Here is a 13,721-nt window from a genome sequence, read left to right on the forward strand (position 1 = left end):
ATACAATTCCACTTTTCAACATATAGAACGCAAGCAGGCCCTGTGAGTTAGTAACACAGAATCGTAAGGCAATGCATTTTCAGGAGTCTGAACATTTTGTTAATCCTCTTTCAATTGTCAATCCTATTCAAGTAATACACTCTCATCTGTTCATATAAAATAAGCAAAAACAAAAAAAAAATTAAAGCAACCCAAGCTTTCCTGACCTTCTCCATCATACCAATAAATATCCCCCCGTAAACGACAACAAAAAAATGTTTTGTCCATGGCTTTAAGAAATTTAGATTGATTACATTAGTACTGCACTTACAACCTAAAGAAATTACATTTGTGATTACGGATTTTGCTTTAAGACATCATGATACATTGATAGAAAAGAGCAAAAATGTTGCACTCATTGTGTATTCTGTTGTTCTCTTGCGACTGAAAATCACGACAGTTTATGTTTATGACAGGCACACACAAGAAGGAAATAACTTGCACGAAATGAAAACACATATGTTATTTCATTTGCTGTGCGGTTTATATGGGTAACGCACATTGTCTAAAATGTGTTGATATAACGCCGGGGTTTAATCATGATATGCTTCCTGTTTTGCTTACAGCCATTTCCACATGTTCTTTCAGTTGCGGGAACACTCCATTTATGTGCTCATATTCAGCAAACTGATGAAAATCCAAGTACTCTGATAAAAACTATACAATTCATTTAAAGATTGAGTGAGGCTGCATTACAAATACTTCAGAATATTTGGCCTGCTTGCTTGAGACATTTTTTGCTGTGACTTTTTAGCTTCTACTTCAGTTATTAGTCACCAAGTTGAAATAATCCTCCTTACATAGACTAACATAACATGTATATGAACTTCTTGTTTGTGTAATTTCCATCTGAGAAGATTCAGCTGTACAAGCTGGTCTTCCATGGAGTCCAGCTGGAGGTGAGGGGGACCACTTTGCCGAGGTTTGCACCCTACACAGGTGACAGGGCACTGGAATGCCCTTATATCTTACTAAGCTTAAAATCATCATGTACAAAGCCTGTTATTTCAAAAGAAAAAAAAATGGTGCATTCAAAATATTTTCAAAGCATTGTACGTGCATGTTAATCTAAGAGTTTTCCATTGTTACTATCTTATTTTCACGATATATCTGTCTGGGTGATTCCAAATCCCTGGAAACATGCTTGCTTACTTTCATGTACGAAACAAAAACATAATGGACATTCAAATTCGAACACAAACCTGTTGGAAAACACTTTTTGGATGAAAAATAATTGAGGTCATGTGTTCCGGCTTACCTTTGATACATGCTCATCCTCACTGTGGTCAAAATCTGAGTCAACGATGTAATGGTCATCATCAGAGCTATCTCCCTCAACATAGTCTGAGTCCATAGACCCTGTCTTGTCCAGGGGATCTTTGAATCCTGGAGGGACTGAGTTCCCGCGGGAATTGCGCTTTGATGTATCCAGCATGAGGGATATTCCAGAGTCACCGCTAAGCTTGGATGTGTCCGCCCCCGACGAAACTCGCTTGAGTTCCGTCTTGCCGGGCGAGCTTGAGAGGGCGTTTGCGGGGGAATTCTTTGGTTTCTTGTCGCGCTTCTTTTGAGAAGTCCTTTCTGAGCTACCGCTATTGGTATGAAGGTCCACAACGGCATAGTGTGCATTGCCATCTGCATCCTCCTCGTCCCCATTGTCTGACTTTCTCCTGATGAACTTCATAAACCCTTTGGCACCACCGGATCCACCGGTGCTGGTAGGCGACACGGCCTCGCACGGCTTGATGGATTTGATTGGTTGCGCCATTGCTGGGGACATTCCTAAGAAGCGTTCCAGGTTCTTGCTCTTCGGTGCGGGCAAAAAGCTCGAGGGATCCTCAAAGCACACTTGGTCGTACGTCCTTTGATCGTCTGACAGGTCCGTCACCCGCCTCTGTTCAAGGGCTGCACCGGCACTCTTGGCTGCTGTCAGCGGTGGTTTGCTGGGCACATTTGGGCTAGTTTTATCCGTCAAGCCAGTAGAGTCACTGTTGATGAGGTATTGCTTGCCATTCACCTTATTTGCCAGGTGGGTAGGCTTGCGTGGCACGGGAGGTTTATTCCGCCTGGAATCTGCGTGGGGAGTTGAGAAATACAATACATCAGAGCTTAACAGTGCTATTTATGTAGAAGCCCACCGCCAGGATGTGACTTCAGAGGAGAGGAAGGCTACTATTCACATACGCATGATAAAGTTTGGAAGAGACTTTGAACTTTACTGCATTCCATGCAGCTAAAGCTCTCACCTCAGCAATGCTGTCATACTTTGAAAAGTTGCTTTGTCAAGTCAAGAATCAAGAGAGGATTCCGCTTTCAACTCTGCATGATATGTGTATACCCCTACTTAGAAACTATCACATGAAGACACAAGGCAGCTTTCACTGAAGAGTCAGAAGAACAAACAAGAACAGATAAAAAGTTTCCCACTAGAAATAAAAAAAAAATTGAGATGATCACTGCAGATCTAGATTGCAAAATGTTTCACAATATATCATAGTTCAATGAACAACACAATGAATTAAAGTGAACAGGACTCAAGAATCCAAATCTGCAACAATTTCACATCGCACTCACACAATCAGATCACTGGGTCAACGGCCCAAAATTGACAAGACTCAACACAAAAATGTTAGCCCCAGTCGCCTCACTGTAAAAAATTTAAAAAAAAAAAAAATTCCACAGCTGGGTGCATACAAATACTGCAAGCAGGAACAAGTCGAGGTCCTGCTGCTCACTTCTGTCCACAGCGTTGAATGCTACTCACATATATGTTTTCTCTTCGTCGGTACTCAGGACACCTACATGCAGTGCCACAGGCGACTACATAGTGATCAATGCCTGTGGTTAATGCCATATCAACTTGCTTAATAGAAAGGTCATACATGCATCACGCAGCCAGAGGGAAGAAAAAGAGAGACAGCAAAAAAAAAAAAAAAAGTCTGCAAAGCAGAATCTCATACAGATATTTGCCACAAGGGCATCCGCGTCCCCAAATGTTTTCGCCACATGTCTTAGAGCACTTGGCCTTCTTAAAGGTACACACCAGAAGTAGATCAAGACACACAAAGCTTACTTTGACAATACGATATGAAAAGGAAAAATGGGCTGGAAATGATCGGTTCATCACAAACTTTTGAGTTAGTAACACACCAGCAATTGAGGAGCAATAAAATTCTATGTTGAAATGTTGAATCACAGAAATATTACATGTCTTTAAACAAAGGATGAATTACCATTATTTATTTCCGAGGCTCCTTGGATTAAGCAATACCAAAAGCAATGAGCTAAATTTTGCAAACCATATCTCCCCTTCATTTATTCCTTTCTCTACCCCTTTCTTTCTTTCTTTCTTTTTTTCTTTCTCTTTTTTTTTTGTGGAGGGGGGTCTTTTGTGGGTCACCTGGAAGCGCTCTTGCATTGGAAAGGTTTGAGGATTGCCAGTTTAACTGCATGTGCGTAAAGAAGCAAAATATGAACAGAGTGTTGAAATTCTTTGAGGAACAAGAGAGGGACCCCCAGTGTGGACAGGGTGTCAAAATGATGTGTTCCCACTCCGAACTGATGAAACCCTGAAGACGAGTCACACTGTGATGATTACACAGTGTGTTCAAACACACTGTAATAACGCTGCATCGCCCCACACCGAAAATATTCCTCACTCACTGAGAGCTCACGCAGGACTCAGTACTGAGTACAGAGCATTCTCTGCCATCGGCAGAGAACCTGGCAAAAGGATGCCAACATGCATATACACTGAAAACTAAAAAATTCCACCACTGAAGAAATTATTCCAGCAGGGTACCTACAGTAGCTCAAAAGAATTCAATTCCTGGAGGCCTTACCAAGGAACTAACGTCACCTGCCTTTAAATGCGGCCTGAGGTCTCATTTAGAGTGTAAAGTGAGAGTATGCGGATGGGACCGAAAATACGATGATCTACCTACCAGGATTGTGTTTTATAGCAACCGGTTGTCACAGGAAAAAGGGTGACATAGCAACAAGCTTGCCAGTCATGCTTCAGTCTTTACAGACAAGCGCTGAATATACGTTATCTTGTCAGTGGTGTCTGGAGTGAGAGAGCGGTGTGTTCCCTCTTTCCTGATAGGAAATATGTCATTTCACTCGTTTCCTGCCTCGCAGATACTCTCCGGAAGGCTAAGAATGTTTCCAGAGGTAGTCAACACAAAAGAGTGATAAACACCGTGTTGTATGCATGCACTCACACACATAAACACAATAATTTCAACTAAAGTAGGTTGGTGAGCACACTGCAAGGCAGCTTGAAAAAAAAAAAAAAATATATATATATATATGTATATAAAAACATACACATTTGCATGCATGAATAAATGAATATGTGTACAAGAAAGTTATAATTTGTCGTTATTGCACTGTAATAAAAGGTTGATTTACATTGATTAATATCTATAATAATATGGATTCTCACGGAAGACAAGTGCTGAATTATTAAGCATTTTTACATGAAGTTGATGTTTCGAAATAGCACACCATTTTCAGACTCTCGAGCTTGGATTTTTATAACCCAATGGCAAAATATCATGCTATTTGATAATGTGAATTCAAATTAGCGTGCTAATTTGAAAGCTAAATCAAGAACATTTTTCGACCAAACCCTGGGAAATTTCTGAAATAGCAGGATGATTTGCAAATTAGCATGCTATTTGATAATGTGAATTTGCCTCAGGAAATGTGTGCGATGCATCCCATCATTACTTGTGTGTGCGAGATCTGATTGAATGAGGCAACCTGCACACAAATCGTGGGTAATTTTTTGAAGGCGTGCTGTACTGATGCTGTTTGCGCATGCTCAGCTAGGTAATTAGCTTTTTAAAAATTCATGCTAATTCTCTTTGGGGCTGATGTGAACAGAAAATGAAATAGTACACTAATTTATAATCACAAAAAAAAAATCTCATGCTTGGATTTTCATTGGGCTGATGTGAAAATTCCTATTGAGAATGGCCAAAAAACAAGCAGTTTGATAGCAGTTTCTATGGTGACCACTCATGGAGTGATGCAATAGCAAACATAACGGGGATAATGCACAATTCTTTTTGTTACATGATGCCTCATCACCACAGAACACTTTGTTACAAAAAAAAAAGAAATTATGCTTAAATAACTAGGCAGCACATTTTCTTCATTTGAGTTGTTAGATGTATAAGATAAAGCTCAAATGGGAAAAAAAAATGTAGCCTAGATATAAAAGCAAAATTAAAGATGGAGGTCTATATGAGGGTGGTGACCCAGATTACATGATGATTGAAAAATGAATCACCAAATTACCATTGGGGTCATTCACACTTCAGATTTTGTCTCTACATCCACCAGAGGTTATAGGATAACCTCCTTCAGAATTTGGATCTCAACCAGCAACTTACATATGACATTGAAGAGTTCAGTGGCATATAACATACTGATGCAATCAGTCCGTGTAATTTGGCATAAATTTACACCACTTCCTCTTTTTTTCTTGCTCAAAGTTTCCCTCATTAAAGTTGTGAATTTTGCAATCATCCACTCTGACAGAGTGCAAATAAAGAAACTTGATAACTGTATTTCTGAAGCACCAATTTCTTTTTCTTTTTTCTTTTACCTGATGGAAATGTCTTCAAGATGCCTCGATTGCCCAGTTCATACATTACTAGATTCTGCATGGGTTGTGCCACATCATATCATTCTCCTTCCAGGAGAATTTGTAATTTATCCAACATTGCTTGCAACAAAACCTTAAACCTGACCCCAACCTTTGCAGACTTTAATAAGCACGACAAACGTGCACAGGTATGCAAGAAATTCCATTGCAAAATAATAGAATATTTTGTTTTGCATACAGCAGCAGCTCATGGTTTGCAGCTCTAAAATAATAAAGAACTGCCTGAAATTTGAAAGGAGAGAGAAAATCATTCAATACATAAACTAACAATGATATCAGCTGGCCACATTATATGCGGGGATACAAGAATATAGTTCTGCCTTCATCAGAACCATATTCGAATCTGTCTTTTTGACTCATGAAACATGGTCCTAGGCCAGACAATACATTGATTGTAGTACTGTTTTCCTCAAGGTCAGAAAATATCATATGATTATGACATGACATCACAGGTTGTTAAACATGTATGAATTGGTACTTTGTTTCTAAAATCATGTTTGGTGTGACCACATACTAATGACAGTGTGATCATCAGTCCTGCTATTAGACAGAATTCACAGCTTTATGCAGTAAACACGAAAAGCACTTGACTATTAGGGGAACAAAACTGTGTATGTTTCCTTCCTCTCCCCGCAAAGACATTCTGAGTCACAATATGGCAAACACTACATGCTCCTATCACACCTGTGGTGTTCTATCACGATCCATAGTCTATTTCGCAACATTTCACCCAAACATGAGACCATGGGGGGGGGGGCAGATACTTTGGATCCCAGAGACTAGACAAGTCACACAGGAAGGAATACATAACTCATATCAGCATCAAGAACACGCAAGGTAAACATACACTTCACACGGAAGTGCAGCAGAGACTGCTTAGTGTGACGAAGAATATTTCAATCACAGCAGTAAGAAGGTGGGCGTCATCAAAGGACACACAACACACACACACACACACACACACACACAGACTGCAAAACCTACAGTAGAAAAATAAACATCGCTGGGGTGACAAGACCTTGTATCAGCAATTTTGGTGAAAATGACTTTTTTGGATTAATGGTCAAATAATGGGTTAAGTGATGTCCTGTCCAAATCCCAACTGCCTTACTCCAAAAATGAAGCCACCACGGCATGTCAAAGGAAAGGCTGTCCCATTCACTACAGTGCTTTGGCCGCCATGCTTTTTGGCTCTCCTGAACATTTGACATTTTGTAGATACGAGGTCTTGTCGCCCCAGCGACGTAAAACTCCTTGGTCTCTGATCTGTCTATGACTGACTGTCAGTCACTCTGTCTGTCTTTGTCTGTCTGTCAGTCAGTTAGTCTGTTTTTATGTCTCTCTCTCTCTCTCTATCTGTGTCATCCGACAATGTAGCTATCTTTGTATGTCTCTGTGTACTTGCATACATATCTAGTGTACTGGAATGCATGACATTGACAATACCTCTCTTTTACAACTGACTACAATAAATTGATGAAAAAACTCTCTTGAAGTAAAAATTTTCACAGTGTTGAAATTTTCACGCATACGTGCAACTACAAACTAGCGCAAATATAAAAGCACACAAAAATTTTTGCTCGCTTGCCATTTGTTCCAGTAGTTGATGTTTTGAATTTACTTGTCTTGCATTTTACCTATGCAAATATTTGCTCCTCACCGCATTTGTAAAAGTTTCACACACATAATATTCCTGGTTTTATGGTATTGTATGAAATACCCAGTATATTCCTTTCACTCATTTTCCTTGTAATCATACCCTGTCTCTGTATCTATTTCAAATCTTTTCCCCAAACTTCATCATTGTAACCCTGCATACTTGTCTAAATGCTGGCTAGAATCGTAATCTTTAGTCATCGGTATCAAAATGCAGTATTGGCTACAGCCTCCTATCAGAACTGTGACGCGGGAAGTTAGGTGGAAATGCCGTGATGACATCATGATCATCTCATTCCACGAAAGAGGAAGCTCTCCCCCTCTGACTATCAAAGGGGAGGCAGGAAAGCTTTGAGTTCCTCTCCACCCGGAGATGTAGCCCCCTGACCATTAACCCTCCCACCACCACTGTTTTGAAAATCTCATTGTCATTATATAATAGCAGTTTTTGCCTTTGGGTATGATTGGCTTAAAAACTCCTGCTCACTAAAAGCTCACCCTCACATGTTTCAGTACATGCTTCTGCCCTCGATCTATTAGATGTAATGTACACCGAACTTGAACCAAAACTGGAATAAGTTTTCACAAACTCATATGCAACTCAAGAGTATGCTATAATTGCCTCCTTCTTCTGTTATTGTAATTTTTCTTGCATACCTACTGGGTACTAAAATTATAACATACCAAACTACCTTTTTTCCACTATGCATTTCAAATGACTTGTAAAACTATCACTTATACCTGCTTTCTACTACAGATGACAAAGTTTAGGGCTACACAGACATTACTGGTATGGTGATGTTTGGCTTGCATTGATAGTGAGTACAACTATATTAGTAGAAGTAGTACAAGGAGGCACTGCAGTAGTATTAATTGTGGTGGTGGTAGTCTTATTATTATTATTATTATTATTATTATTATTGTAAGTAGTAGTAGTAGTAGTAGTAGTAGTAGTAGTAGTAGTAGTAGTAGTAGAAGAAGTAGTAGTAGTAGTAGTAGTAGTAGTAGTAGAAGTAGTAGTAGTAGTAGTAGTAGTAGTAGTAGTAGTAGTAGAAGTAGTAGTGGTAGTAGTAGTAGTAGTAGTAGTTGTTGCTGTTGTTGTAGTAGTAGAAGTAGTAGTACGCTCTAAAACTGAAAAGTTAATCAACATTTTAGATGTTATTAAACCTCAAACCTTTTGTAAATATGTAAAATTTTAACATTCAAAATGTTGGATTTACAATTTCATTATTTCCAGCTACAAAATTAAATGGTAAATCCATCATTTTGAGTATCAAATCTGACATATTACAAAAAGGGTCAGGAATGACAACATTTGTGGATTTTACCTGTTCAATTTCTAGAGTGTCGGTATTGTAATCATAATTATCATTATTATTAGTAGTAGTAGTAGTAGCAGTAGTAGTAGTAGTAGTAGTAGAAATAGTAGTAGTAGTAGTAGTAGTAGTAGCAGTAGCAGTAGTAGTAGTAGTAGTAGAAATAGTAGTAGTAGTAGTAGTAGTAGTAGTAGTAGTAGTAGTAGCAGCAGCAGCAGCAGCAGCAGAAGTAGAAGTAGTACTGAAAAGGATCGACAGTAGAAAAACTATGGGCACTAGCTGGCAGTAATACTGTAGGTTGATGCTACTCATTACATTGTATAACAATAATTAATAAAAACAAAGCAAAACCCATCCAAATCATGCATGACAAAGGAATGAAGAGATTGAAAGAATAGTATGAAGATCAAAACATCATGCAACATAAATGAAAGAGCAGAATTCATAACTTAAGATTCAAGAACCTTAACCCGTTGAGGACGGACCGATTTTGCTATAAAATGCATTTCCCATAGACACATGCCCGAATATTCTCGGGACTCGTCTTCAATGGGTTAAGGATGGCTAAAAGAACAATGTCTGATGTTTTTCCCTGTTTCCGTGGGCTGACATTTCCACCATTACAAGCACACACTCCATGCTAAGGGCAACATCTGTTATAATCTCAATTTTGGCACTGCTGCGCTCATGGAATGTTTTAAACACACAGAGCAATTCATGTGTTGCCCTGACCAAGTCTTTGGCCTTTCTTGATGACATCCTAAATTATCCATTTCTCTTTGACCTTACATGAGTTGATATCACTGAGTGCCCCAGTTCAACAGCAAAAGTGACAGAAAGCAATCATGATCCTCAGAAGGGCCCACGAGCATGTTCACAAATCCTTAATGACAAAGGTGCAGCGACCTTTTCAAAACCTTTTCAATAAGAGTATCCTTGGAGGAGGTTCAAGTTTGTGTATCATTGAATACATTTGACAGTGTGTGTAGTCATGTGTGTATATAATTACATACACATGCGTGAACTTGCATACATATGTATATATACATGTGTGTGTGTGTGTGTGTGTGTGTGTGGAGAAAAGGTGGGTGATGACAAAAAGACCATGCTGATTACACATATCCTGATAAATACACCCCACCTGTGATTCAATGGTATACAATAGGTGCATTCATATTATAATTACTGCGATATCAAATGCTAGAGTAATTGGTTGGCAAAATACCACAGGAATAGATACCATGGTAGACTAGCTGGTATCGTTCTTATTCACAAAGACAAAGTACTAGTACTATCGTGTTTCTGGCTGAACTGAGACCAAAGTATTGATCGAGTACAACACACACAGCTGTCTTACCAAAGATTGTTACACTATGAAACTGTAATTGTGAATACATGGTTTCGACATTCAAACTTTTGTTTCTGCCATGGATCACTGCTAAAGATAAGAGCAAATTAACCCATATTGCATTGTCCTACTTCAAATGCAAATTAGACATCACACTATAGAATGTGAAAGGTTTCATTTATGACCCACTGAGGACGAGCTGATTTGGCCATGACATGCATATATCCCATAGGGACCTGCCAGAGTATACTCAGGACTAGTCTTCAATGGGTTAATTGTACCCAAGGCACTGAAACTAGCTCACCATCACCTAGCTATCAACAATATTTTCACCAGGAACATGTCAACACTCATCTTTGTCCAAATGAAATCATTCATAAATAAACTGAGATTCATGCCCTTCTCTTTGAGCAGCAATAGCACGTAGTACTACACCTTTTTATCTGACATAGCGAAGGATATCTGTGAAAACTAAATTCAATTCAAATATAAATGATTTAAAAGAATAAGTGCCTTTACCGCGGATTCTGTGACTCTTGCTCGACGTGTGCACTCAAGACTATTTTAAGCATGGGTGTTTTATCTCCATGAGATCTAATGCTAAAAATGGAATTTTCCTGAGACAATCAGCAGATGTATCATAATGGATGAGGAACGGAATGGTGACAAAGCAAAAACACACTCGACTGTGAACTAAAATTGAAAACTTTGACCTGGCAGCTTGAGAGGAATGTGGTCTGTATAAATGATCACACACCTGTTCACTTTTATAAATTATTTTCAACAGTACACTTCTTCTTAACAAAAAACAAAAAGGTTAAAATTATTTGTTTGCTACAACACACTGAATGCTCAATCATTTTCTCTAAATGTGATAACAATACTCACTCATGGTAAAAATTAGTACACTGACATCTGAAATAAATTCAAATCAATCCCAAATGAATAGAATGAGAAAAAGTTGAATAGATATATACATGCATAAATGAATACATAATAAACTGTATTCAGTCCTTTATTAATTCTCTAGAAAAGATTGTGATGTTCATGATAATTCTGGATTGCTTTGAGTACTGAGATTGTGTATTTTATTGTTCTAATTTGTGAAGAAAATATAAACTTACTAAATTGCTAGAGACAGAAACTAGCTATTATATTTTAAAAGTAATCAATGAATTATGTGCTGATACTGCATAAAATCTCAGCTACCTTCCACCATGAGTGAAGAGATGACAATGTACAAAGAGAAATATGATGTTGTGCTCCATTTGATAGAAAAATTCACAGCTTTTACGAAGGCCTGGCTGAATTTTGCACAAACACACACACACACACACAAAGATCAGCCAGTCTCCACCTGTGTATTCCACCTGTGTATTTCAACTGTGTTTTCTGCCTCCTTAATTCTTCATTTCCTCTTCACTTCTTTACTCTTCTTTTTCTCCCTCACTGATTCCATTAATTCTACATCAAGATAACTCCAAACTTTCACAACTTACAAGAAAAAAATATCAAATCTCATGGATGCAGTATCGAGTTCTTACAGAGCAATCTTTTTCCTTACGCTATCCTTGAATCGCATTATATCATCTCAATGAAATACAAAGCTATATTGCACAGAGATCTGAAGCCTGGCTTCTGAGCTTTCACTTGAATGCTACCAAGTGAGCATACACAAAATGATTTGCAGACCATTTTGTCACATTTTACACGAGATCAGAGCGTAGCAGCCACCTAAATGTTGTTGTCATCACATTAATCACTGATGACTTCACAAGAAATTTAAAAAAAAAACTTCTCTGAAGAATTCTAGGCAATATATTAAAGAGAATTTAACAAAGGCTCCTTTCTACTGATGTTTTTCATATCAACACTCCATTATTCCGAGATAAAATCAGACCAGATGATTTGGTGTTGTTGTTGTATTTTCCAAACTTGCATTTTGAGCACCACTGAGTATTAAAAAGGTACTACAGTACCAAAGAGATTCTATCATGCCTGTACTCAGCTGAGAATAAAGTTGCAATCGAATGCAACCCTTCCACTGACCTGCTTTCCATCCCTTCAAAAATAAAGAAGAAATGGACACAAGTTTTTATCAGTCCAGACTCACTTTGAATACAGCTGTCAACAAGCTACATGCAACTGCAGAAATCTTTAAAAAAAGCACCAAAAACAAGAGATTGAGAGAACCATAGCATAGACTTACATTTTGCTGCAGCCCCTGTAGGAACAGACCGACTGTGAGGACCGCGCAACCCCACCGGCCGAGGTGGGGGAGGAAACTTTGGAACACTGGGAGCACCCCTCGATGATGACATGGCAGATGCCAGGACGACAACAATAACAACAACAACAACAAAAATTATCGAGTAGAATCAGAAAAAAAGGGACTAAATGTTCCGAGGACACCTGATCCAATGGATAATGGACATTTAATCCTGATCTGCGATGACAGCAGTGTTGCCACACCAGGCAAAATAAAATCCCTGATGCGGCCTACGTCACCAGGCACAAAAGCCACCCATTACTGGGCGGTGCGTCACAGAACCTCTCGGACAAGAAGGTCTAGCTCACACCCTGCATATTACAATATATTTCTTTTTATTGCATGAAGGAGCAAAGACACTTGTTGAGGTTTTTGTTTATCCCAATCTGAGTACAGCTGCAATTAACGATCCCGAACAACTGTGGCACTCTCTCCTTCTACTCCACAGAGATTAAGGCTGCTGCACAGGGCAGAGTGTCGGGGAAGAGGCACATGAAGTCGAAATCCGTCGACACAATTTGCTCTGATCCGCTAGCATGATTCACAGGCTCAGCACCCCTTACTCACTGCTCTTCCCCCCGTTTAATGAATGTGGGGCCAGCCACTGCCGACTCTCGAAGCGGTTCACAGATGTTACCAATGATCCAGCAGTGCGCCTCTCCTCCGGCCGAGCCATGCAACATCAGTACATCGAACAGCATGGCACACCATAACAATGCTTAGAACGACTCAAACTTTAAACATTACATCAAGATCTCCCGCTTCTCATTTCCCCCCTCTCTAGGGAGGAAAGCAACAAGCCCAGTGCCAGGCCAGCAACTTGAGGAGTCTTCAGACAGTGGTCCAAACTTAACGCTACAGCCAGAGTCAGAAATGGCTCTTTTCCGCCCAGGAAAAGTGCCTTTACTGGACTAATTTTCTAGCTCATTAAACATCCAATTATACTTTCATCAGCGACCCTGTATTGCATCAGACCTTGGACAGAGCTCATTTTCAAACTCAGGCAACGTCCTAGAGACAGCTTGCGGTGACAATCTAATTATATTTTGGTCTGCTCTCTATCAGGCACACCTGAGCCAAGAGAGTATGATACTGTCTGCAGTTATCATATGCATCCTTGTGCAGATATCCTATGCTTTTCTCATTAGATAAAAATCACATAACCTTTCAATGAAACATCACATAACCTTTCCTGTCTTGGACTTGTCAATTTTCAAGAATGATGGCATTATAAGATTTATTCCATGTAGGTATTGGTTGACACAAAGTGACCATCTTCTTTATTGTTCCTTTTTCTCTAATTTCAATTCTCCATCATGGAGGGGTTTATTCACACTGGAAACAATTACAGCAGAAGATTTGTAGAGGTTGATAATTCATAATCTCTTTGAGAAAAATGTTCTGTCTTAATCACTG

At 39.1% G+C, this 13,721-nt stretch overlaps 1 protein-coding gene across 1 annotated transcript in view; it reads right to left on the minus strand.

The window, feature by feature from the left end:
- Positions 1–13,721, minus strand: part of LOC139721073 (FYVE, RhoGEF and PH domain-containing protein 2-like) — a 63,251-nt gene that overhangs the window by 31,876 nt on the left and 17,654 nt on the right. The window contains exon 3 of the mRNA XM_071632403.1: positions 1,298–2,112. Within this exon, the coding sequence (XP_071488504.1) occupies positions 1,298–2,112 (815 nt within the window). The remainder of the gene's footprint in view (positions 1–1,297; positions 2,113–13,721) is intronic.

The sequence above is a fragment of the Diadema antillarum genome, unplaced genomic scaffold, assembly GCF_040938485.1.
Source record: "Diadema antillarum isolate AM-2024a unplaced genomic scaffold, OU_Dant_1.0 scf00000137, whole genome shotgun sequence".
In the NCBI taxonomy this organism is placed as follows: domain Eukaryota; kingdom Metazoa; phylum Echinodermata; class Echinoidea; order Diadematoida; family Diadematidae; genus Diadema; species Diadema antillarum.